At 48.9% G+C, this 25,874-nt stretch overlaps 1 protein-coding gene across 6 annotated transcripts in view; it reads right to left on the bottom strand.

Moving 5' to 3' along the window:
- Nucleotides 1–25,874, bottom strand: part of TBC1D22A (TBC1 domain family member 22A) — a 383,821-nt gene that overhangs the window by 165,643 nt on the left and 192,304 nt on the right. For all 6 annotated transcript variants that reach the window (XM_064368239.1, XM_064368240.1, XM_064368241.1 and 3 more), the window contains one exon: nucleotides 15,896–16,005. In XM_064368239.1, coding sequence (XP_064224309.1) covers nucleotides 15,896–16,005 — 110 coding nt within the window. The remainder of the gene's footprint in view (nucleotides 1–15,895; nucleotides 16,006–25,874) is intronic.

The following is a 25,874-nucleotide window of genomic DNA, read 5'->3' as shown; positions in this document are numbered from 1 at the left end:
CCCTGAACGCAGAAGCCTGCTGGGCTCTGATCATGAGGAGGACAGAGCTAGGAAGCCTCCTGTCACAGCTGCACTCCACTTTCAGCCATTAATACATTCGTGCAATTAATGCACCAGTCCAGCGGAAGGCAGACCCACATCAGACTATTAGTTCTTTCATCTGTTCCACAAACACTGAAAGCCTCCTGCATGCTGGAAAATCAAGTCCTGAATCTCAATGCTGCACGATGGAGTCAAACAGGCAGGCCCGGGAATGACATCCGTCCCTGGAGAGTCCTGCATGTAAGGCCGGCTCCCGGCTGGTGCCTAGAATGTGGGTTTCGGGAGAGTTCCCACAATTCCCTGGCTAATCTGGATGACTCAGCGGGCTGACACTGCGGTGTGGTTCACCCTGGGCACCTGCTCTCCTCCGGGGAGGCTGCATTTGGGCACATGCCAAAAAGAGAGTGCCTGCAAGCCCAGTCCCCAGGAACATCCTGGGTGCTGAGTCGCTCATGTGCTTCCCCAACAGACAACGTTTCACACAGGTCGTCCCAGCCCCACGCTGGAGGGATGAAGCATGTCCTGTGTGACTGCACCAGGAGAGGTCTTGGAAGCCCACTTCACCCCCTGATGGAGTCTCCTCTGCATCCTTGCACTGTGAGGAGTCACAGCCATGAGTGTGGCTCTGTGGGGTGGCCTTGGGGTCCCCGACACAGACAGGGTTCGGAAAAGTGGACAGGCAGACAGAGCCTTCTGTCCACAGGGATGGCAGTCTGGCAGCCAAGCCAATGTTCCTCACATGTCAGGCAAGTGCACATTTACTGCTAACGAGCACCTGGGTGGCCACACCATCACAGCACAGAACCTGGGCTGGGTCCCAAAGACCACTTGGAGTACGTAAGGCCTGAGCAGAGATGAGTGAGAGGGTTCAGGCACCAAGCAGCAGAGCCCCAGTGGCCCAAGGGAGCATGTCACATCCAAGAAATGAAAGGGAGGCCAGGGCAGCTGGAGGTCAGCGAGGAAGCTGCAGCTGAGGCGGGAAGAGACCATTCTGAGGCTGGCGGGCCATGTGGGAGTCAGCGTGAGCCCCAGGCAGTGCTCTCAAATGCAGTTAATGAAATGGAAATGGAGCCACCGCAGGTAAGAGATTCGCATCACGGAAAGATGACGTAGAAACAATGGAATGAGCCCAAAGAGGATGCAGGGCTATCATTCATGAGGCCGTCATCCAGGCAAAGTGGTCACAGGCGATTCTCACAGAAGACAGATCAGCCCCAACTGTCCACACTGCCTTCTGCTGACCTGCTGGCCAGCTCTGTCCACACTGCCTTCTGCTGACCTGACTGGTGGGCTCATGCACCTGAATGTAGGTAGGGCTTGCCATCTCTCCCTGTTATCTCATTCATTTGACTGGTTCCCGCTGACCCTGCAGGCAGCTGAACCCCTTCTGAATCTCGATTGTGCCATCTATCACATGTGCTGTCCCTCCAAGCTTAGAGGCGCTGGTCAAATGGATCCCCTTGATGTCTTCACTACAGTCCCTGCAAAGAGGAGGGAAGGGCAGGGCCACGGACAGGGCTCTGCTGCACTTTCAGAAAGTGCCCTCAGAGCACAGCTGTGTAAATTCTACAGAGCCTTGTTTAACTCCCTGCTTTCCTACCTGCCAGATTCATTTCTCTGCTCTTCTGCTTTCCCATCTGTGAAATGGAGAGAGGAAGGGCTCCATCGAAAGGGCACAGGGGATGTTAAGTGAATTACTGTGTCTAAAAGAACCATCATACAAAGTGCAAACCCAACCTGCCCCCATGAAACAGTGGTTTAAGGCTGATGGCTCCCAACGCAGCCAGACCACAGTCACCAGTGCCTCTGTAAACCACTTGAAACGTGGCTGTCACCTGACTTCAGACACAGGCCAACCAGCAGAGTATAGCGGCACACCGGCACAAGGAGGCCGTTCGTGGTCACTTCCGGAAGCACACCGCAAGGAGCAGAGCTGCCACCAATGCCGGCATGGAAACAGGGAGGGAGGGAGACAGCTGGGAAGCCACTGGGAAGATAAGCAACCGCGGTGGAAGCAGCCGGGTTGAAAAGGCTCCACACTGCAGGATTTCAACTAAGTCACATTCTGGCAAAGGCAAAACGATGGCAACAGTAAAAAGCCCAGAGGGTGGGTGGAAGGGGACAAACAGGTGGGGCGCGGGCATGTTCGGGCAAGGGAATGACACTGTGCTGCACTTTCTTGGAGGATTCGTGTCACTGCACACCTTTTAAAACCCACAGCACAAACAGCACAAAAAGCCAACTCTGGTGTACACTATGGACTTTAGTTGATAATAATGCATCAATACTGGCTCCTCAACTGTAACCCAAACGCCACACTAAAGTCACTGAAGTGAGATGCAAATCACAGGGTAGCTGGGGCTGAAGGAGGACGCTGAGGAGCTCATGGGACCTCTCTAACTTCCTGCTCAATTTTTCTGTAAAGTTAAGACTACTCTAAAAAACCAGACTCCAATAATTTAAAAAAATACTCAGTTCATCCAAAGAAGGCAGGGAAAAAAAGAACAAATAAGAAAAGATGAAACAAATAGAAAACAAATAGGAAAATGACAACCTAAACCCCAACCATATAAATAATTAGGCTGGAGAGACTAGATGAATATCTCCAGTCTAAACATACACTAAAAGGGTAAGAAAGCAAGCTCCAAGAATAAGCTATCTACAAGAGTACATTTTAAATAAAACATACATTTCATGGCTGGGCACAGTGGTGTGCACCTGCAATCCCAGCACTTTGAGAGGCTAAGGTGGGCAGATCACTTGAGCCCAGGAGTTCAAGACCAACCTGGGAAACACGGTGAAACCCCATCTCTACCAAAAATACAAAAATTAGCCAGGTGTGGTGGCAAGTGCCTGTAGTTCCAGCTATTCAGGAGGCTGAGGTGGGAGAATCGCTTGTGCCTGGGAGGCAGCAGTTGCAGTGAGCTGAGATCACGCCACTGCACTCCAGCCTGGGCAACATAGACCCTGTCTCAAAAACAAACAAACATCTATTTTGTGCCTCTGTGTCACATTTTGGTAATTCTCACAATATTTCAAGCTTTTTCATTATCCTTACAACTTTTTATGGGTATCGGTAATCAATCACCTTTGATGTTACCATTACAATCGTTTTGGGGCTCCACGATCCACACCATGTAAGACAACAAACTTAATCAACACATGTTCTGTGCGTGTTCCAACTGCCCCGCTGACCAGCAGTTCCCCATCTCTCTCCCTCTCCTCGGGCTTTCCTATTTTCTGAGAGACAACAATAGTGGTATTAGGCCAAGTAAAATCCCTACAATGGGTTAAGTAAAGTGTTCAAGTAAAGAAAGAATCACACGTATCTCACTTTAAATCAAAAGCCAGAAAGATCACGCCTAATGAGGAAGGCATGCAAAAAGCTGAGATAAGCCAAAAGGCAGGCCTTTTTTTTTTTTGTCAAATAGCCAGATTGTGAATCCAATGGAAAAGTTCTTGAAGGAAATTAAAAGTGTTACTTCAGTGAACACACGAATGTTAAGAAGCCTTCTTGCTGACGTGGATGAAGTTTCAGTGGTCTGGAGAGAAGACGAAAATAGCTACACCTTTCTCCTAAGCCAAAGCCTAGTCCAGAGCAAGACCCTGACTCTCCTTAGTTCTATGAAGGCTGAGAGAAGTGAGGAAGTTACAGAAGAAAAGGTGGAAGCTAACAGAGGTAGCTTCATAAAATTTAAGGAAATAAGCTGTCTCCACAGCATAAAAGTCCAAGGTAAAGCAGCAAGTGCTGATGGAGAACCAGTAACAAGTTCTCCAACAAAGATCTAGCCAAGATAACTGACGAAGGCGGCCACTCTAAACAACAGATTTTCTGTGTAAATGAAACAGCCTTCTACTGGAAGAAGATGCCATCTACAACTTTCATAGCTAGAGAGGATGGGGTCAATGCCTCAGTTTAAAGCTTCAAAGGACAGGCTGACTCTTGTTGGGAGCTAAAGCAGCTGATGACTTTAAGTTTAAGCCAATGCTCATTTACCATTCTGAAACTCCTAGGACCCTTAAGAACCAGGTACTTAAGGGTACAGTACTCTCCCTGTGCTCTATAAATGGAACAACAAAGCCTGGATGACAGCACATTCATTTACAGCAGGGTTTACCAAATATTTTAAGCCCACTGTTGAGACCTACTGCTCAGAAAGAAAGATTTTCTTCAAAATATTCCTGCTCATGGACAGTGCACCTGGTCCCCCAAGAGCACTGATGGAGACGTGCAGGAAGATGAAAGTTGTGTTCATGCCTGCGGATGCAATATTCATTGTGCAAACCATGGACCAAGGAGTAATTTCAACTTCCAAGTCATTATTTGAGAAATGTACTTGATAAGACTATAGCTGTCATAGACAGTGCTTCCTCTGATGAACTGGGCAAAGTGTGTTGAAAACCTTGTGGAAAGAATCTGCTATTCTAGATGCCATTAAGAATATCTGTGATTCACGGGAAGAGGTCTAAATACCAACATTAGCGGGAGTTAGAAACTGATTCTAACACTCATGGATGACGTTGAGGGGTCCAATACTTCCATGGAATAAGTAACTGCAGATGTGGCAGAAACAGAAAGAGAACAGAATTAGAAATAGTCTGAAAATGTGCTTCAATTACTGCAATCTCACAGTACAATTTGAATGGATGAGAAGGTGCTTCTTATGAATGAGGGAAAACATGGTTTTTTGGTTTTTGTTTTTTTCCCAGAATGACTGGACTCCAAGAAAGTGGTTTGAGATGGAAGCTATTCCTGATAAAGATGCTGTGAACATTGCTGAAATGACAACAAAGGTTTTAGAACACTCCGTAAGCCTAGTTGATAAAACAGCGGCAGGGCTTGAGAGGACTGACTTGAGTTTTGAAAGAAGTCCTGCTGTGGATAAAATGCCATCAAATAGCACTGCATGCTACAGAGAGATCTTTCATGAAAAGGTGGCTCCATTGACGTGGCAAACTTCAAATTGTTGTCTTAATTTAACAAATGGCCACAGCTATCCCAACTTCAGCAACCACCACCCTGATCAGTCCGCAGCCATCCAGACGAGACGAGACCCTCCACAGGGAAAAAGATTACGACTTGCTGAAGGCTCAGATGATCATTCGCATTTCTTAGCAATAAAGTATTTTTGAATTAAGGTATATACACTTTTTAGATACAATGCTACTGTACATGTAATAAACTATAATTTTTACATGCATCGAGAAAGCAAAAAACTTGCGTGGCTGGTTTTATTATGATAGTTGCTTTACTGTGGTGGTTTCGAATCAAACATGCAGTATCTCCAAAGTATACCTATAAAAATGACTTGTCCTGCAAAGAAAGAAGAGTCTCTTTATTTGCTGCTGAAATCGCTGTGTACAGAAAATCCTAAGGCATCTACTAACAAGCTCCTAGCAGTAATAAATGACTCTACGAAGATCACTAGAAACAAGTAGGACATTTTCCAAAAGTGGCCACAAAGTCACAAGGTGACTGTGCCACCCCAGCATCAAGACATGGAGACCAATTTCTCCCTCTTTCAATCAGAACAGGCTGTGACCGCTTCAAGCGAAAGAGTACGGGGGTATGACTTCTGAGGCGCAGTCACGAAAAATGCAGCTTCCACCTTGTTTGCTGGCAGAGTATTACTGGAAGCCATGAACCATCCAGTAAGAGGTCTGACAATCCCAAGGCCACCATCCTACAAGGACAATCAGTGCACGGAGAGGCCAAGACCGAGCAATCCAATCCAAAGTCCTGCTCTTAGAGTCATGCAGGCCCAGGGCACCAGGCTCTGAAATGAAAGGGAGTCTAGATGCTTCCAGCCTCCACCCGAGATTCCAAACATCACAGTGCACAAATAAGCCGTCCATGCCACGCCCTGATGGAGATCCTGACTGACAGAACCCGAGAGCACAAAAGCATGGCTGCTTCTAGTCAGCAGGTTGGGAGCCATTTGCTATGCAGCAGCAGTACCTGGAAAACTGTCAGTTTACAAAAATCAACTGTACTTGTATAAACCCGTAGTAAAAAAATCCAAAAATAAAAAAGACCAACAAAGCTATGCCATTCAAATAGCATCAGAAAAAAAAAAATCAGAAATAAAAATCAACAAAACACGAGCAAAACCCTATGCCAAAAACTGCAAAATATCTGTGAGGCTAAATTAAAGACTATCTAAATAAGTTAAGAAATGTATTATGCTCGGCCGGGCGCGGTGGCTCAAGCCTGTAATCCCAGCACTTTGGGAGGCCGAGGCGGGTGGATCACGAGGTCAAGAGATCGAGACCATCCTGGTCACCATGGTGAAACCCCGTCTCTACTAATACAAAAAATTAGCTGGGCACGGTGGCGCGTGCCTGTAATCCCAGCTACTCAGGAGGCTGAGGCAGGAGAATTGCCTGAACCCAGGAGGCGGAGATTGCGGTGAGCCGAGATCGCGCCATTGCGCTCCAGCCTGGGTATCAAGAGCGAAACTCCGTCTCAAAAAAAAAAAAAAAAAAAAGAAATGTATTATGCTCACGGATAAGACAACTTGGTATTTGTTAACACTGTCAATGTGGTAGGGAATGGCAAATAACAAACTTTATATAAAAATGCAAAGGACCAAAAATACTTAAGATAATGTTTAAAGAGAACAAAGAGGACTGACCTTACTCAACTCCGTGAAAATCTGCAGTAACTAAGACAGTGTGAACTGGATTAAGACCATTCATACGTCACTGGACAGAACGCTGTGTCCAGAAACAGACACACACTTAGGGAATCTAACTTTCAGTATAAGTGAAATAGGACAAAAGTGTTTTCGACAAATGGAGCTGTGCTCACGAGGACATCTACAGAGGAAAAATGGAACCCTGACATCTTCCTTACACCATACACAGAAATTAAGTCAAGCTAGGTCACAGACCTAAAACTAAAAACTAAAGTGATAAATCATAACTAGGTGTATCTTGGCATTGCGGAGGTAGGCAGGACATAGAAAACCATGACCGCAAAAGAAAACAATGGTAAATTAGATTTCATCAAAGTTGAAACTGCTGGCTCACAGAAGACATTGTTAATGAAATGAACTGATAAGCCACAGGAGAAAATATTCTCAAAATATCTATCTTGACAAAGGACTGCTATGGGAATCAGAATAAATGAAGAGCATGGGGGGAATGCAATGTTGGAGAACTTGCATTCTGACACAGAACAGCCAGGACCTAACAGACGTCTAGAAGAAGATGTGGATGTGGATGTTCACGGAAACGTTATTCTCAGCAGCCCAAGACCGGAAACAGCCTTGGCTGCCACCAACAGGACAGGTAAGCTGTGATATATTCACCCGACGGAGTACTACTGAGTCATTAAGAGGAATCCACTATTCATTCAGGCAACGACGTGGATTCCTATGGCTTTTCAATGCTATTGTAAATTGAATCTTTTAATTTTCATTTTTAAATTGCTTGCTGCTCAATGATTCATTCTTAATGAACCTCTGTCACAGCCCAGTAACACATTCTTAGCTGTTTAATAAACCTTTCTAAAATCTTGGTAGGAGTCCTCAATTTTATCGACTGGGGCCCAAACACACATATCTAAGATTCTTCCCCACAGGAGCACAGTTGAGCCAGCACCTGGGGCACGTGTGCATTTGGCACATCTAAACAGACTTGGTGCTCCAAATATCCATTTTCCCTCCCCAGCCTCCGCCAGGTGCTCCACTGCGCTGTCCAGGTGAAGACTCTCTTCTGGATGTATACAACAAATGCCAAATCAGAGCTCCATTGGAGTGCACTTTTTCTCTGCCACCTTCCTGGGCATCAGCCTGGTCCTTCCTTTGTTATTCTCTTTCAGATAATGACATCCCCAGGACCTAATCCATTCCAAGTTCCAGCTGCCAGAACCCATGGTACAGGGTCCTGAGCCACCCTCAATTACCTTTGGCCGACCCCTCTGTGAGCAGGCCCTGTAAGAAGCCGCACATCTCCCTGACTTGGTGTGCAGGCTATGGCTTCCCCCAACTACCCTGTCACCTCCCTGGTGTTAATGACAATGGTTAACTCACACCAGCCCTACCTGAAGGACGATACCTGCCCCCAGACAGTTCACTCCAGCCCCAAGTCACAGGCCTGCTCATTTCCTGCCCTTTCTCTAAATGAGCCACGATGCCACTGCCTTTCTGGCCTTTTCTCTGACAAGTTTCAAGATAATTTAGTCACTTTCTCCAATATTCCTATCACTTCCATGCCCCCAACCAGTTCTTAGAATTCAGTAATACTTCCCCAAGGAAAGGAAATGTAAATGACTAATTATAAAAGGCAATGGTTCTTTTCTACTCAAAGAAACTGTCCTGTTAAGTAATGAAGCTAAGAGTAATAGTATGACTTCAGGGTAGGCAAATACGGAGGCTGTAATTCAAGAAGTAACAGCGAACCGACAACCTTGGCACAAGGGCTGTTAGTGAAATGAAAAGACTGGCAAAAGCTCAAGAATAATCCCCTAAAAGCCTGAGAGGGCCGCATCCAGCCTGGAACTTCTTTCTTTTTTTTTGAGATGGAGTCTAGTTCTGTCGCCCTGGCTAGAGGGTAGCAGCGCAATCTCGGCTCACTGCAACCTCCGTCTCCCAGGTTCAAGCAATTCTCCTGCCTCAGCCTCCCAAGAAGCTGGGATCACAAGCGTGCACCACCACGCGGGGCTAATTTTTGTATTTTTAATAGAGACAGGGTTTTAGCGTGTTGGCCAGGTTGGTCTCAAACTCCTGACCTCATGTGATCTGCCCGCCTCAGCTCCCAAAGTGCTGGGATTACAGGCGTGAGCCACCGTGCCCAGCCCAGCCCAGAACTTCTCACTGGATACCAACCTTAAATCCCCAGGGAGAGGGAGGGGCTGAAACACAGCACTAGGTTAGCAGCTTCCACTGCCCAAAAAGCACACACTCAAAACCAGTTATCTCAGGCCCAGAAGCCACCACGCTGTGTTAAAACAATCCCTCTTAAAGAAGTGTTCATCACCTGGTATTGGCTCAAGTGTAATTTCTGTGATCTACACCAAAAACCACCCCCAAAACCATAGCTACTAACACCAAATAGCATTAAAAAGACACAGCCATGAAACCACTGAAATAAATAACAGCCCACCCAATTATTTTTTTAATCAAGTATCTGGCTAGAACCCTACCAGTGTACTTGGTAGGAAAAAAAAAAAATCAAACACCGCATCTTCTCATTCTGGCACTTTGTGTAACATTCTTCTGTTGCATTTCCTTTCTACGAGTCTCCTTGTGTTTAGGTGTCTTATAGGAAGCATATAACTTGATTCTGGTTTTAAATCTGATCTGATTAAACAGTTATTTTTCTTCAGAACATGAGACACATTATTCTGCTTTGTTCTGGCCCTCCTTCTTTCCTATGAGACTTTCTCTTCTCTAGGTAATTTGTTTCAATTCATCTTTCTGGAGGTTTGTTTACTAGATATTAGTAACAACATCTCATCAATGCTGAAAAATTTCCAGGCATATCTTTACAAATACTGGCTTTCCTCCAATACATTTTCTCTTTCTAGTTCTATTTTTTAAATTCTATCTTTCATGTCTTAATGTGTCATATTTTCACTATCTCTCTGTGTGGGCCTAGTTGGTAATTTTCTCAGCACTACATTCAATTCTAACTAACTCTCTCTTCTCCTTTGTCCAATGAGTTCTAAATTTCAGTGACTCTAATTTTGATTGCTAGAAGTTCTGTTTGGTTCCTGTGAGTTCTTTCTTCAGAGACTTTATTTTAAACTGTTTCTTTCTCCTTAATATTTTTAAGTTACACACTGTATTGTTCCTTTCAAATCGTTGTTCTATAGTCTCACGTCTCAGTACAAATCCTCCCGATGAGAGTAATCGCTAACATTTACTCCCAGCGCGCTCTCTCTCCGCTTGGTTTGTACTTCTTCTGCTGCGAGGTCATCTGCAGAAGCCTCTTCCCATGGGAACGCCACAGGCCTGTGGCAGGAGATCATCCCTCCTAGGTGGAAGTTCTCAGAGAGTAGGCAGCCAACTGCTGGGGGTCCCTACACCTTTCAAGGGGTCTGTTATGTTGAAACTGCTGTCATAGTAACACGAAGGCATGATTCACCTTCCTCATGGGGCTGACATTCGTGCTGGCAGTACACAGGCAGCGGTGGGTAAAACTGCGGGCACACTGGCAGCAGGCAGGGCGGTGCCCCCGCCACATTCGCAGTCACTGTGTTCCTGATAGCACATGCTCATGGTGTGAAAACGAAAGGCTGTTTCACTAAAGATGCCCTAGATGCAGCGGGAAAGGTCACTGACCCTACTATTAATACTGTGCTCAGTCTCAGCGCTGAACAACAGGTGGGGAGAACAGGTAAAGCCTCTGAGGGGCAAATCCAGAGACAGAGGCTTCGTCAAGGAAAGTACTTGGTGCGCTGGCTTCAGCTGTGAGCTGAACTGAGCACTGTCATCAAGAAACATGTTTACGTGAAAGAACAGACAAACCCGTTATTCAAGGCTGGGCCTCTGGAAGATATTTTCTCAAAAAGGAAGTTAGCCTGTCACTTCAAAGGAAACCAGGAACGGTGTTTGTTTCCAATGATAATATTTGAGCTTTTAAATTAAAATCTGAATTTTGGAAGACTTATCTGCCACCCTGGGCCTGACAGCTACTTCTTATGAGACAGTGGTAACACTAACAAATTTGATTGTGCAATGAAACGTGTCAACATTTGGAGATCTGCACACCTCAGTCAGCCAATATTTTCCAAATCGCCAATGAATGACGTTAGAATCAAAAATATATGGGTAGAAGATCCTATCAATGTGTAAGACAAGCCATCAATTTTAATGTCACTGAGTACAAAACATTCACTGATGAGGTTTCAGATTTCACATCGCAACTAACCTTTAAGAAACTACCATGTGTTGACTAACAGTATAGTATGAACGAAAAAAGAATCCAAAATTACCTGAAAAGGCTATTACAACACTTCCTGGCTGGACGCAGTGGCTCACACCTGTAATCCCAGCAATTTAGGAGGCTGAGGCGGGCAGATCACTTGAGGTCAGGAGTTCAAGACCAGCCTGGCCAACATGGTGAAACCCTGTCTCTACCAAAAATACAAATATTAGCCGGGCATGGTGGCAGGTGCCTGTAATTCCAGCTACTCCGGAGGCTGAGGTGGGAGAATCGCTTGAACCTGGGAGGTGGAGGTTGCGGTGAGGTGAGATCCTGCCATTGCACTCCAGTCTGGGCAACAAAGCGAGACTCCATCTCAAAAAAAAAAAAAGAACAAAGCAGCACTCCTTTTTCCAGCTATGTATGTATATGATGCTGGATTTTCTTCACATTCTTCAGCCAAAACAAAAAAATGCCACAACAAATTGAATGTAGAAGTAGAAATAAGAATTATTCTATTAAGTTAGACATTAAGGAGATTTGCAAGAATGTGAAACAATGCCTTTCTTCTCACTAAACATTTTGTTTTGAAAAATAGTACTTTATCATAAAAATGTTACCTATAATAATATGTAATGGGTTTTCCACTGTTGTTTTTAAATAAATTACTAAATATTTTTAATTTTCTCTATTTGAATTTCTAACATGGCAGTTATCAAGAGAATTAACCCACACAAACAAAAGCTCTTTGAGTTCTTCCCTAATGTTTGGAGTGCGGAGTCCCAAGGCACACAGGCCTGGGCATGTCCACGCAGAGCCCGTGTCTCTGCTCCGGGCAGCACCTCATCTCCCTGCACAGGACCGGCTTCTGTGATCACACCTCGCCAGGGCAGGAAGGCCTGCAATCCTAGCCATGAGCTGGTCGGACAATTCCCTCCAATTCACTAGCATCAGCCAGTGGCGTCAGCGCTCTTGGCTCCTAGAGGACCTCTCTTTGCTGTTAAGGACTCCCACGATGCCTGTTAGACAGTCTTGGTTCAATACCGCTGATACAGTTTGGATCTCTGCCCCACTCAAATCTCAGGTTCAGCTGTAATCCCCAGTGCTGGAGGCGGGACCTGGCTGGATGTGGCCGGATCATGGGGGCAGTTTCTAATGGGTTAGCCCCATCCCCACGAGTGTTGCGCCATGAGTTCTCCTGAGACCTGGTTGTTTAAAAGTGTGTGGTACCTCCCCCTGCTCCTTGCCCTCCTGCTCTGGCCATGTAAGACGTGCAAGCTTCCCCTTCACCTTCTGCCATGATTAAAAGTTTCCGAGCTGGGCATGGTGGCTTACGCCAGTAATCCCAACACTTTGGGAGGCCAAGGTGGGTGGATCACAAGGTCAGTAGATTGAGACCATCCTGGTTAACATGGTGAAACCCTGTCTCTACTAAAAATACAAAAAATTAGCCAAGCGTGGCGGCACATGCCTGTAGTCCCAGCTACTCGGGAGGCTGAGGCCAGAGAATCACTTGAACCCAGGAGGTGGAGATTGCAGTAAGCCACAATCACGCCACTGCACTCTAGTCGGGGCAACAGAGCGAGACTCTGTCTCAAAACAAAAAGAAAGTTTCCAGAAGCCTCCTCCACTATCATTCCTGTACAGCCTGTGGAACAGTGAGCCAATTAAACCTCTTTCTCTAAAAATTACCCAGTCTCAGTACTTCTTTAAGCAGTGTGAGAACAGACCACTTCAATCCCCTAATGTTTCCAGGCATTTGTCAGTGGAAGAGTGGTTTGTTCTTTCTCCTAGTGTGCCGTCTTACTGAGGCTGACAGCCTCCTCTCTCAGCACTTTGTCCTCTCCCCCTGCTCCATCCCTCCAGGCTCTGAGCTTCTTGGGGACAGCAGGGTCATGCTGACTCACACACCCAAAGTCTTCCACCTCCCTGAGCACCTGTAGAGGGCAGGTGCTTCACACATTCTGACAAAAAAAAGACCAAGTTAATTACTGAAAACAAGGAGAATACAGAATCTCAAATTGAGGCTCTGAGGTGAACAAAAAACATAGTCATGACTATCCAGGACATCCAAGGGTTAAAAAAAATAGACAGATGTGGCTTCTGCCCTCTGGAACTTCTCCTGCAAATGGAACTCGCTTCTGTATTTCAGCTAGGAAAGAACACAGAGCAGCCAACTTGGGTTGTAGAACAAGCATGTCGCCTGGGCAATGGGCTTTATCTCTTGGTCTCAGCCTTGTGTGCAGGGTGTAACCAAACTCCAGCCTGTTCTGAGAATGCCCATGCCAAGAACCACTGTCGTGGTGGAGACAGTGTTAGTTCCTCATACTCATTCCCAGGGTGATGACCTAGCAATCACAGAAACTGTGCTCCTAAGGGGCCCTTTAAGATCCTCCTGCTGGTGAGGAAGAGCCCCGGGCACATGGTTCTGGTTCAGCAGCTCCACTAAAGTCTGCAGTGATGGCAAGGACGGCCACAGAGCTGATTTGAATAAGCATGCCCTGGACAGGACACTGGTAACGATTGGCGGAGGCCACGCTGAGAGCCTGCACTTGCGAAAACCAAGAAAGAGCTTTCCCAGGGGTTTCAATCAGGGCAGTGATGTGGTGAAAAAGGTGCTTGAGGAAGATGGTTCTAGCAGTTCCAAGATGAATGAAACACAGACAGTAAGACCAAGAGTAGGGAGGGGAGCTGCGAGGCAGAGGCGGCCAGGTCCCCCAGGAGCTGACATGCCAGCCCGTGTGTTGCCTTGGTTTTAAGTGAGTACACGTCCTCATAGTTCTCTGAACTTAAAACAGCGGCAGTACTTGTAAACACTAAACAGTCCCCAAGAGGAGCTCTGCTAGGCAGCCCTACCTACAGCAATCACAGCCAAGCTGCGACGCCCCTGGACGGTGGGAACAGACATCACTCAACTCTTGCTCCTGGGAGGGTCACACAGAATCCGTCGTGGCATGTGAGAGAAAGATAAACAGCTGCCAGGGGCCCACGATGCACCGTAAACACCTACGCCGGGAAAGCATGATCCCCTCCACCTGCCAGGCCTGCCAATAAACCATTTCATCAGACCACAAATCTCAGGTGAGAAATGAAAAGCCAGCATCGATTCCATTGTACAGTGGATTCTATTTACAAATAGAGGCCAGATAATCTTGTATTTAAATGGCACAAGTTCCATCACTCACGATCAGAAGAGTGACATTTGAAATTTATAAAGTTTTACATTATGATTCAATCCTTTTTCTAAGGGGGCAAAAAGCCAAAAGGTCTAAGAGAAAGAAGAAAATGTATGAAAGTATTAGCAAAGCAGGGGAAATAATAAATTGGTGCTTGGGCCAAAATATGTCTCCAGCGGGTACATTTTTCTTTACAAGGAACAAAGTCAGTCACGAAGAGTCAGGATCAGCCAACAGATATGAGGTCTCCAGCCTCCAACCACACAGCAGGCTTCTACTTTCAAAATCTAACAGCAAACCACACGTCTTTTCTCAACAGAACCTTTTAGCTAAAATATTCAAATTAAACTTGGAGTCTAAACCTGAGACCTCATGTTATAAAAGCCATATTAGACAATTTCAAATCAAGTAGATCAGCTGAGACCTCTTCACTTAGCAGTATCAGGAACAACCTTTACCACAGTGGCTCAGGAATAGCCAAGCCCTGCAGGCAACGCAGGTGACAAACAGTCACGTCTCTGTGTCTCTCAGATGAGGGCCCCCCTTTTAGCTGGGATAACAGGGATGCTGGTAGAACACGGAGACCCTCCCGGGAGTCCCCAGTTCTTCACAGAGGGCCACCTAGCTGCAAAGACCCACGATGCCCTTGGCATTTGGTCCCTGAGGAAACGATTATCAACCCAAACTGTGCTCTGGCTTTGACCCTCCTCTGTCTGACAAGTCTTGCTTTGTCAGCAAATTCACTGTCCCCTGAAATCTACTTTTTCCCAACTTTGGGCTCAAGTGTCCCCTCATGCCATACTTACCCGTCTACCCTCCCTCCCTAGTGAGCTTCTGGAGCAGGCCTCACCCTTACTCGCCACTATTCCTGGGTGTGGAGCACAGCACCTCCCAGGAAGCAGGTGTCTAGAAAGATGTGCCAGCCTCAAATAAACTAAGATGCCCCCTACCCACTCAGGGGCCCGTCCATCCCCCTCAGCCGTTCCTCTGTAGTATCAGCTGGTTCCAGTCCTCATTCCTGATCGCCTACCAACAAGGCCCTTCCCAGGCACTGTGTGGGATTCTGCCCCAACACCATTCCATAGGATCAGCCCTGTCATTGGGAGACCTGTGGCTCTTCTACAGAAATCTCAGCCACTAACCCTAGCTGACACAGAGACCCAAAGAGTCCCCGCTGTGGTGCAGGGGACCCACCAGCTCATGTTGCTCTCTGGGGACAGGCACGGCTGAAGCATCCAACACACCTGGAGCCCTGGCCAAAGGATGAGAGCTCACAGCTGCAATGTCCCACACACCTGGAGCCCCGGCCACAGGACAAGAGCTCACAGCTGCAGTGTCCCACGCACCTGGAGCCCCGGTCACAGGACGACAGCCTGGTGTTAAAGACCAGGGGCTGCAGCCCCCAATCTGAGGCCCTTTAAGGGGGGATCCCGCTGAGCACAGCTGGCCACACACACGCAGCGACCGTGAGCTGTCCCATTTGGTAGTGGTGGTGGCAATGGTCTGCAGGCAGCTGGGTAGAGGGGATGAGACTCTGCACCTCGCCTTCCTGCAGTGCCTTCCTGCACTCAGCAGGACATGGTGACCATTCCCAGAACAAGAGCACACACACAGTTTCTCACACTTCGTCAACCCTGAGGGGTCTGTGCTAGAGGGGTCTGTGCTGGTCCAGATGAGCAAAGTGAGGCTTCAGAAGAGACTGCACGGCCACGCTGAGACTCAAGAAGCAGCCCAGGCACAATGCTCTCTTCACCGCGGGAGCTGTGGGCGTGGGCTGGGTCCCCGTGGGTACCTCGGGCGCTCACCTGAATGCCGTCCAGTAGCTTGCTCATGCACCAGTAGGTGTCGGCTTCAATGTTGCGCAGCACCTCTGTGGGCACGCCGGAGACATCCACTGCGTCCATCTCCTCTGCCTCTGGGCGGCGCCAAGCATGCAAAAGACAAGGAGACTTAGCCACACAGGACCGCGACCCACAAGGAGGCCCACGGAGCCAGAGCTGTGCCCACATCCAGCTCCCTCCACCCGCTCTCATCAGTCTAGCTAAATGACTCATGCAGTCTTCCACCTCATCACTTAACACTTCTCAATCTTAATGCCTAATTAGTTGCAGATAATTAATATTCTGAATCCTCTCCAATTAATTAACATAATTAATATATTATAAATTATTGCTTCTCAGGCATTTCGCATCCTAATAAGAGACAAAATAGAATATATTACTTAATCCTCACAGAGATCTGAAAGGTTTTTCATAAGATTTTGAAAACTCTGCTTCGGATATATTTACAAATTCAATTGGCAATAATTCCTCTAAAAACCTTTTTCCAAAGTTAAGAGTTTCCAAAACTACACAGGGTAAATACTTCCATGCTATGATCAAAAACCCCAGAAAGCTGTAACACAGATGTGCTTCCAAGAAAGAACAGACAATGGTGCTCTAAATAATTTCCTTCTTAAAGTATGAAAAAGAAAAAAAAAAGAGAAAACAGAATCTAAAAGTTTTTAAAATGCAAAACAGATGCCTAATTGAAATGGCTCATCAGATATTTGAACAAACTAATTTTAGATCCTTACAAAACTGCTGTCATCCAGCAAAATACTCATAAATGTTTTAAAAATTATCTACCGTATATTTAATTTTTTTTTACTTTAGTTTGATTTGCATGGCATCTTCGCAAGGAAAATGTTCTTTAAGAAAAGAAACATTTCAGCCCAGAATATATTTAGAAAGGTTTAAGTAGATAAAAGTCACAAGAACAATAAGGAAGAGAACGCTGCTGGTGCTGACCGCAGGCTGCCAAGGCTCCAGGCCATCTCCTGCGCACTGTGAGCGTGCGCGCTCCTTTCAGCTCCGTCACCACTCTGACATCACCACCCTTGAGCCCCTGACAATAGTGAGGTAAAGGGGGGCAGGGCCGTAGCCATCCAGAGCAGGCTGGTACACGTTGGGAGAAGGGTACAGAGGCAGCCCCACCTAGGGGTCCCTGAACCCAGGTCCCTACCTGCTCCCCGAGGACTCAGAGGCCCACCTCACGTTCGTGCTGAGCACAGTCCTACATCATACTGGTTCCTCAGTCGCAGCCCCGCCCATTGCTAACTCACACTGAAGTGTGTGACTGGGAGAGCCGAGATGACACGCCACCCCACGGTTCTTGGTTCACCCTAGAACCAGCAGGATAAAAGGGGAAGAGCGCCTCCATGTCTGACCCTCCAGCAGGAGTGAGCCGCTGGGCGCTTGAGGGCCTGGACAGGGAAGTGACAGCCCTGGACACATCCAACATGGCAGGGCCTGCGGGAACGCCGGAGGGTGGGCGGATTCCAGCCAGTTCGCACATCACTCCTCTCTCTGGGGAGGTGGGGGGGATCCTTAGTCACTCCATGGGTATTGCCTTGATTTGGTTCTGGGTTGTGTAAACTGAGAGGTAATTCATCCACCATGAAATCCACTCTGTAGCATGTGCAATGCAGTGGTCTTTAGGGGGTCCCAAGGCTGCACAAGCATCACACTAGTTCCAGAGCATTTCTGTCACCACAGAAAGAAACCCCGGGCCCTTCAGCAGTCGCTCCCCACTTCCCACCCCTTGCCTGGCAACCACTAACCTGCCTCTGTCTCTATGGAGCTGCCTATTCTGGACGTTTCACACTGCTGGCATCAGGCTCCGCAGCCATCTGTGACTGGCTCCTTCTCACTGAGCACAACGACCTCAAGAGTCATCCCCGCAGCAGGCGGTATCAGTGCCCGACTCCTCTTCACGACTGAGCGGCACGCCCTACAGCCAGGCCACGCCGCGCCTCTGCATTCCTCGGCTGGTCTGCCCTGGGCTGTCTACACTGGTGGGGGCGGGGTAATGTGGACACAGATTCCCTGTGTGGAATCTGTCCCTATACACCAGGCACAGACATGAGTGACAGACCTGATGCCCTCAGGAAGCTCGTGAATTAAAGGGGAGAACGAGTGACTTTAAAGATTGGAAACCTCAGTACTCGGTGTCAGAGTCACCCAGGTGGTGTGGAGAAATGGATGGGCTCCTCCCAGGACCCAGGCTTGTGAAGGACGCCGATGTCCACAGCATACAGGGCGCGCCCAGGTCCTCACTCTTGGACGTGTTTTCACCAAGCCAGGGACTAGAAGGCAGGGCCCTGTGCCCCTTCCCTCGAATTCGGGGCTAGGATGACAAGTGCTGCTGGCTGGCCATAACCTTGCTCTGTCCCAAACCTCCTCTCAGCCCGGGCGTGTTCATAACACCAGCACTCTCCTGGTGGCTCTGTCTACACACTGGCCCCCCGTGGGGCTGCAGACTCTCCCTCCAGCACGTGGCAAGGTGTCTGGCCTCAGAACTCTGCTGGTCCAGGAGTCCAGGTTGATCTGAGTGCACCCTCTGATGAGAACCCCACAGGATCTCCCCAGGAAAGGCCCTGTCTCCCATTTTCCACGGCAGCCCAAGGTGGGAGGTGTTACCTCTGCCACTTCACAGATGCAGAAACAAGGCCTCCACGCACTGATCAGTGTGCTTTGGGAGGCAGTGGTGGAGTGAGCAGCCTGGATCCAAGTCCAGCCCCCTCGTAATGCCTTTCCTACGGGAAGGAGCGGCGGCAAAAGCCAGGCGCACAACGGGAGTGTGAGTGGCCTCCCCAGGGTATCACTTCCTCCCTGGGAAAACAGTTTCAGCAGAATCAACGCAACATTCTGCTGACCTGAAGCGGGTCTGATGTTATTTCTCCATCTCAAGGAACTGAATCAGCCAGAGTAATCAGCGGGCTTGCTTTGAGAAGCTTCCCATCAATGTACCCTCTTTCAAGGGCCTCCCAAGCATGGAGACATTTCCTCAGATATAATACGAGTAAACAGGGAACTAAAGCCTCGCAGACCTCAGCAGCTTCTCCTCAGGTGCACAGACGAAGCTGGGCTGTCGCAGCTCTGACTCACAAAGCCAGGCGCTGCATGCACCAGGCAGGGGCCTCGCTCTCTTGGTCTGTTTAGCTGGCTTGTTATTTTATCTGAGGAAATGTCAGTGGCCTATTCTAGGTGTCATTTCTCACAATGGGCCATTTGTTACTCTTCAAGGTAATGAAGTAATGGCATTTAACTCAGAGAGCCCCCAAGGTGATTTGTCTTCTAAACGCCAAGAGAATTGGAATTACCCTTATTGTTAGAATGAGATAAATATCCCCCGCTGGGGAAAGCATCCCCCACTTTGGCAAAGGCACACAGAGTGGCACAGGACACTCTGGACTCCAGGCTGTGACAGCAGGGTCAGGGCGAGGACGAACTGCAGAAAATCCTCCCGGGCTGGTGTGTCTGGCCCCTGGGAGACAGCCTGGGAAGGTCCAAGACCACCCAGAGGAGCCCCGTCCCAGGGTGTGTGGCCCAGATAGAACTGTAGGCAAGAACAGCAAGCTGCGCTTGGCTTCCACCTATCAGATGCTGATCTACGAAACCATCTGCCCCAAGGACCAGCGAGAGTGCACCGCAGGGTGAGAACGGGCTCTGAATCAAGACTCTGAGATGGCCAACGGCCCTGACACATTTTCATTTAGGACCATCCAACTCCAAAGGTACACACTGTCCACCAGGCACGCTGCCACCCGTGGGGCCAGGAGGGAGGGAGACTGAGAAGGGAGACACGGGAGCCTCATGGCTGGGGCCTGCATCAACTAGCATCGGGATGGTCACCGCCGGCCAAACCAAACCACAAGGAGGTCAGACTTATCTCCAAAACGTGTGTCACTCCAAAGGAGGGCAGCGAGGACAGCACTGACACCAATGGAAAGAAAGAATTTTCAGCTAAGATCACAAATGAGAAAGGAAAGCACAGACACAGTAATTCCAAGCAATCCCAGGGCTCAAAGGAAGAAACACAATTCACAGGAAAAAATGATCAGTACACAGGTAAAAGCAGAGCAGGGAGACAGAACCAGATGCCAATCAATGGAGGGCAGGGCCTAATGAAATGGCAGCAGTGGCTGTGGCCCTGAGCGGGTGCGCAAGAGCTGTCAGGCCTTGGGAGATCCGGGCTTAGAGATTTCTTTCTGAGCCACAAAGACATGCCCAAGCTGCCTCGAAGCAGCTGGATGCCAGGAGATGGGTGATTCACAGGGCACTCCTGGACTGTGGTGAGGGCAAGGGGAGATGTACAGACCTCAGCTTCCTCCCAGCCAGGAAGGACCGGCTGGCCCCTCAGAGCCATGACAGAGATAGGCCACTGTGGGGACTTTCTAAGGTGACATTTTTGCAAACACATAATTAAAAATAATGAAATTTAAACAAACTTGTTTCCACCTGAAATAGAACCTGATTCTATCTTTTAGTGTCCTCATGTAATTAAGAACTAAATTAACACCGGCATGTATAACAGTGTTCTGGAACTGCATTTGGCCCTTTCTTCCCCTACATTAGCCACAACACCTCCCTACAAGGGGCAGCCCCGTCCCCTGGGGACACCAAGTTGAGAAAAGCATGAGTCCTGACCCCAAAGAGCTCTCGGGGTGGCGGGGAGGCCAAGCGCACAGGCTAACTCCAAGGGGAACCTGGAGGAGGCAGAAAAGGTACTCCCACAGCCTTTTCCCACAGGGCAGAAGATCAGCAGGCCCAAGTGGACCACAACAAAAACAGACACTGAATTAAAAACCATCTTGCTTGCCTTCTTAGGTAGCAGAAAGGCTTTAGGGGATGATCTAACTAACCTTCTCTGAAATGCTGCCCGGCTACAGTATTAAGGAAAAAAACCAATTTGAAAACAATCCCACCTTTATCAACAGCTCGGTTTACATGGAAAACGAGCACTGCATCCACATAAAGGCACACAGAGGAGCATCACCCAGGGACGCCACACACGGGCACGTCCAAACACTCCTGCAAGGTGGGCGAGTGGGGCGGGAAAGTCTCACTATTTTCTGCAGAAGGGCATATAGTAAAAGGGAATGTGGATTTTCACAATGAGCAGTTATTTCTGCAATAGAAAAGAATAATGTTTAAGCCACTTAGAACAGTTTAGATAAGGCCTGTCTTTTCTTCAGATAACTCTCCCTAGAGCAGAAGATCCCACGGGTGCTGGTACTGTCCTAGTGAATATTCTGAGAAACGTGCAGGGGACTTTGGGGTCAGAATGATTAGGGTGAGGGGTGCTGCTGGCAGTCAGTGGGCAGGGCCGGTGCTACAAGGTGGGGAGAGCACTGCACAGTCACCACATCGAGCATGAGATGCCACCAGTCCATGTGGATGGAGGGATGGACGAGTGGACGGATGGATGGGTAGGCAGGTGGATGAACCGTGGCTAGGTATACGAAGTTAATTTTTTGAAATGGAGGATACTTAGCCTGGTCAGGAGAAAACCACATGGGGATATAACTGCCACCCTGAAATATGCAAAAAGCTGTTTTAGGGAAACAAACAGCAGAAATTCTTGGCCCCTCTTTCCACATCCAGAAAACAAAAAGGGTCAGAAGACTAAAGGAACAGAAGGATGGGTAGGCTCAAAATCCAGAAGGTCCTGGTGATGAAGGCTGCCCACCCAGGACCTCTGGCCAGGCAGTGAGGACGCCTGACCACCCGGGACAGCCAGCCAGGCAGTGAGGACGCCTGACCACCCAGGACAGCCAGCCAGGCAGTGAGGACGCCTGGCCACCCAGGACAGCCAGCCAGGCAGTGAGGATGCCTGACCACTCAAGACAGCCAGCCAGGCAGTGAGGACGCCTGGCCACCCAGGACAGCCAGCCAGGCAGTGAGGATGCCTGCCCACCCAGGACAGCCAGCCAGGCAGTGAGGACGCCTGACCACCCAGGACAGCCAGCCAGGCAGTGAGGACGCCTGGCCACCCAGGACAGCCAGCCAGGCAGTGAGGATGCCTGCCCACCCAGGACCACCGGCCACACAGTGAAGACATCTTCCCGCCGACGGATGAGGCACTTGTGTATTTCCACGGCAGGCCTTTCTGCATGGGAGCCCGCATGTCCATACATGATCCCACTCCATCCAAAAGCCCACAGTGGGGTCAGTGCCCACACTGCACAGGTAAGGAGGCTGCAGGTAATATGCTCAGGTCTTGCACTAGGAAGTGGCAGAGCCTGGCCAGGAACCAGGGCTCTGCCTGATGAGTCTACACCCTTCTCGTCAAGAGCATCACAATGGGACCCTGCACAGCACAGAGGCCTCTGACTCGGTAAGGAGCATCCATGCTGGAGCCTACCTTGTACAGCTCCAACTCCAGGAAGTTCTAACTCCATAAATAAAACAAGAACTCCATGGCTACAACACGAGTGTATGGCCTCCTCTTCTGTCATTCAGCAAAACAGCCTGTCATCCCGAGGCCACCCAAGCTCTGGGTCTCCTAAGGGGCTCATTCCCCACACAGCCCCACACCCCACCTCTGTGAGACAACGTCAGCCTCTGGAACTGGAGCAGAGGACTGGAGTCTTACCTTGTAATTACCAGGAGGTGCTCAAAAACAAAGAGGCTTGACAAGGAGTTAAGTCCTCTCTCAAATTAAACCAAATGGAAGAGCTTGGTAATGGGGAAAGGGGAAAAAATCCCTCCAATTTAAACAGCTGCTTTCATTTCAAAGGATTCCAGGACACCGTTACCAAGGTATGGGAGCAGTCAGCTATAGCACAAATGCTGTGGGTAACAGCCAGCCCCCTCAGGGAGAACCAAGGGGGGCGGGGAGCAAGCTATTGTCGTTATGACTACATTAATCACCTACACTGTGCAAACCCTGCAATAAACCTCTTCACTTAATTAGGAGCTTAACTGGTAATCAAAAATGTTCTGTCTGATAAGTAGATGGAATTGCTCTATGATCTCATCTTTTGCATTTCCCAACATGGGAGTTTTACATTGGAAACCCTGGCACTTTGGTGAGAGAGATTTGAACACTTCATTACGTACATCTGGGTTCCAGGACGGAGAAAAACGTCCTGCTTTGGTGAGAGTAGTATCACAACTCAAGACTATAAATTCACAAAACTTTTTGGTTCAGCAAAAACAACGAACGTTATGATCAAATTGCTTTAGTGGTGGGAATGTTTAATTCTAATATAAATAATGTCCAACTCAGTCAAGGTCACACAGACCGAAACACAGTCATGGTGCACAACCCTGCTCCACGGATGTAAGCGCGCGCAGGTCAGCCGCCTGCAGCCCACCAGGGCAGGCACACGGAGGGAGGGCGAGACGTCGGCAGATGATTATCACAGGACAAGGACAATGCCCTCAGCATGGCTGGACGAGGTGGCAGCATCAGGCCAGCTCCAACAATCAATTGCCGGCCCCCAGAGTGATCCCAAGTGATGAGAGCCAGCACATTCTTCTCACCAGTAGCACAGCTGTTTCCCATCCTGCCACCCACAAGCAGACCCCCAGCCAGGTGTCTCCAACCTCAAAACCCAAAGCAGGAGGCCTCGGGGCCTGTGAACAGGACAGCGTCTGTGAAGCAGCTGGTCTACTTTTTGTATTAAAAAATTGGTACCAAATTCCATGTGGAAAAAGGTCTGCAGAGAACACTTGGGAAAAGAACAACAGTGGGACAGATGCCACGGCAGAAAGGGAAAGAAACCTTCTATATCCGTCACCATCCTCGTTTTCATGATGTCACTTTTGCAAAAAGCAGAATCCCAATCTCATAGCATTCCCGTGGCTTGCCTGGAACTTTAATGTTCAGTAATGCTATGAGTAGAAGTTTTGGTTCATACAAAAGCTATTTGGTGAAATAATGATTTCTACTAACAAATACCAAAGACTTTTATGTGTGAGAAACTGTGGGACAGGGAGAAAGGTCAAGCTGAAACAAAGAACATCTAAGTGCCTAGAAGAGAGGCTGTGCTCATGTGCTCCCCTGACTCCTTGACTCCGACTCATGCACTCTCCCAATGCTTTTGACTGTTACAGGGAGATGCAGCTCACACAACCATGCTGTGTGACCAGGAGTCCGCCAGGTGGAGAATGAATGGGGTGATAGGGCAGAAGGCACAGAGCCCGGCCAGCCTGGTGAGCGTGAGCACAGAGCCCCTGGCATTCCAACCAAGCCTGGAGGGCAGCAGGATCAGACAGAGCGCAGGTTATGGGAAAGAAGCTCGCAGACGAGGAGGAGGAAAGGCTTGTGGGGAGTGTGATGCGGAGGCCCCAGAGACTTCCCTGCAGAGGGACAGGGAGCGCCAGGAGACAGCTGTGTTAGAGTGGTGCCCTCGGCACAGGGCCCCAGGAGAGTGCTGTGGTTGTGGGAGGTGTGAGGAGCCAGCCCGCCACACATGGGCAGGTGCTGGGGAGGGGATGATGTGCAGCCAGTGCTGTGGAAATGCAGTGGGCACAAGCAGGTGGAGATGCTGCCACCTGGGGCCTGCTGGCCCAGCACAGCTGAGGCACATGAGGAAGGTGTGGGTCCATCACAGCTGCCCCTCCGGGCAGCAAACACACTGCTGGGGAACCAATCAACTGTACCATCACAAAACCCCACACTGCACCACCCACCACAAGGATGGGACGAGGCAGACAGCGTGCCTGCTACTGAGCTGTCACCCCTGCTCAGGGCTCTGCCTGTGTCCTTCCATTCCCCACCACAGGGAGAGCATCTTAGGGTGGAACTTGCCTGCCTGCCTGCCTCCTTCTCCAAACTCGTCCAGCATCTGCAGGAGCGCCTGGACGCCCAGCAGAGCTCCATAAACACGTGGCAAGTGAGGGAGCAGCCGTCCTCAAGAAGCTCCGGTCTAGGAGGAAAAGGAGTTACACACACAATCGGAACCAGACCTCAGTGGAAATCATGTCCACGTGTTCTCTGAAGGATAAAAAAAGGTAATCCCGGCTGGGCGTGGTGGCTCATGACTGTAATCCCAGCACTTTGGGAGGCCGAGGTGGGCAGATCACGAGATCAAGAGATAAAGACCATTCTAGGCAACATGGTGAAACCATGTCTCCACTAAAATACAAAAATTAGCTGTGTGTGGTGGCGCGTGCCTGTAATCCCAGCTACTCAGGAGGCTGAGGCAGGAGAACTGCTTGAACCCGGGAGGCGGAGCTTGCAGTGAGCTGAGATCATGCCACTGCACTCTAGCCTGGCGCCTGGCGACAGACCGAGGCTCTGTCTCAAAAAAAAAAAAAAGGCAATCCCAATGTCTCTGGCTCAAAGACATATTCAAGTCACCGCTAGATTTAAGACAAGATATCAAGTCTGATTTCCTTTTACTAATGACAACACAAGCAACACTAAAATGAAAAACAACTTATTCAAACAGAGGGAAGCACTATCTCACACAAGGTCACAGGACAATGGCTCTGAGTGCCTCCTTTAAGAAAAACCTTGTTTGTTGTTTTCTGAGAAGGCAAAATAACTTCTGAGCACCCCTGAAAAGCATGTCTCTGAAAATTACAGGTAGAGCTTCTCAGGAAAACAGAAGGCACACCTGATGACCATGGTCCCCAGGCCCTAACTGTGCAACAGAATGGGCTTTCACCCCAGTCATTCCTGGCCCTCTGCAGGTCAGAGGCAAGAATGGACAGGCTTTGGCCACATTCGTTCCCAGCCCCCCACAGGTCAGAGGCAAGGATGGAGCAGGCTTTCACCTGGATTGTTCCTTCCTGCCCCTCTGGAGGTTGGAGGCAAGGATGCAGCAGGTCTTCACCCTGACAGTTGCTGCTCCTCTGCAGGTTGCAGGCAAGGTATCCACACCTCCCAGGAGCTCTGGTGTGGGGCTGGCACCTCCCACGTGCCCACAGGTGAAGGCACCCCTTCCCACCCCTCACTGCATTAAAGGGTGAGGCCCCTCGCCTTTTCCTAATGAAGACAGGAGCGGAA

The sequence above is a fragment of the Aotus nancymaae genome, unplaced genomic scaffold (genome assembly GCF_030222135.1).
Source record: "Aotus nancymaae isolate 86718 unplaced genomic scaffold, 86718_ANA_hifiasm-v0.15.2.pri h1tg000076l, whole genome shotgun sequence".
NCBI lineage: Eukaryota > Metazoa > Chordata > Mammalia > Primates > Aotidae > Aotus > Aotus nancymaae.
This window is presented reverse-complemented; position numbering and strand designations above follow the sequence as displayed.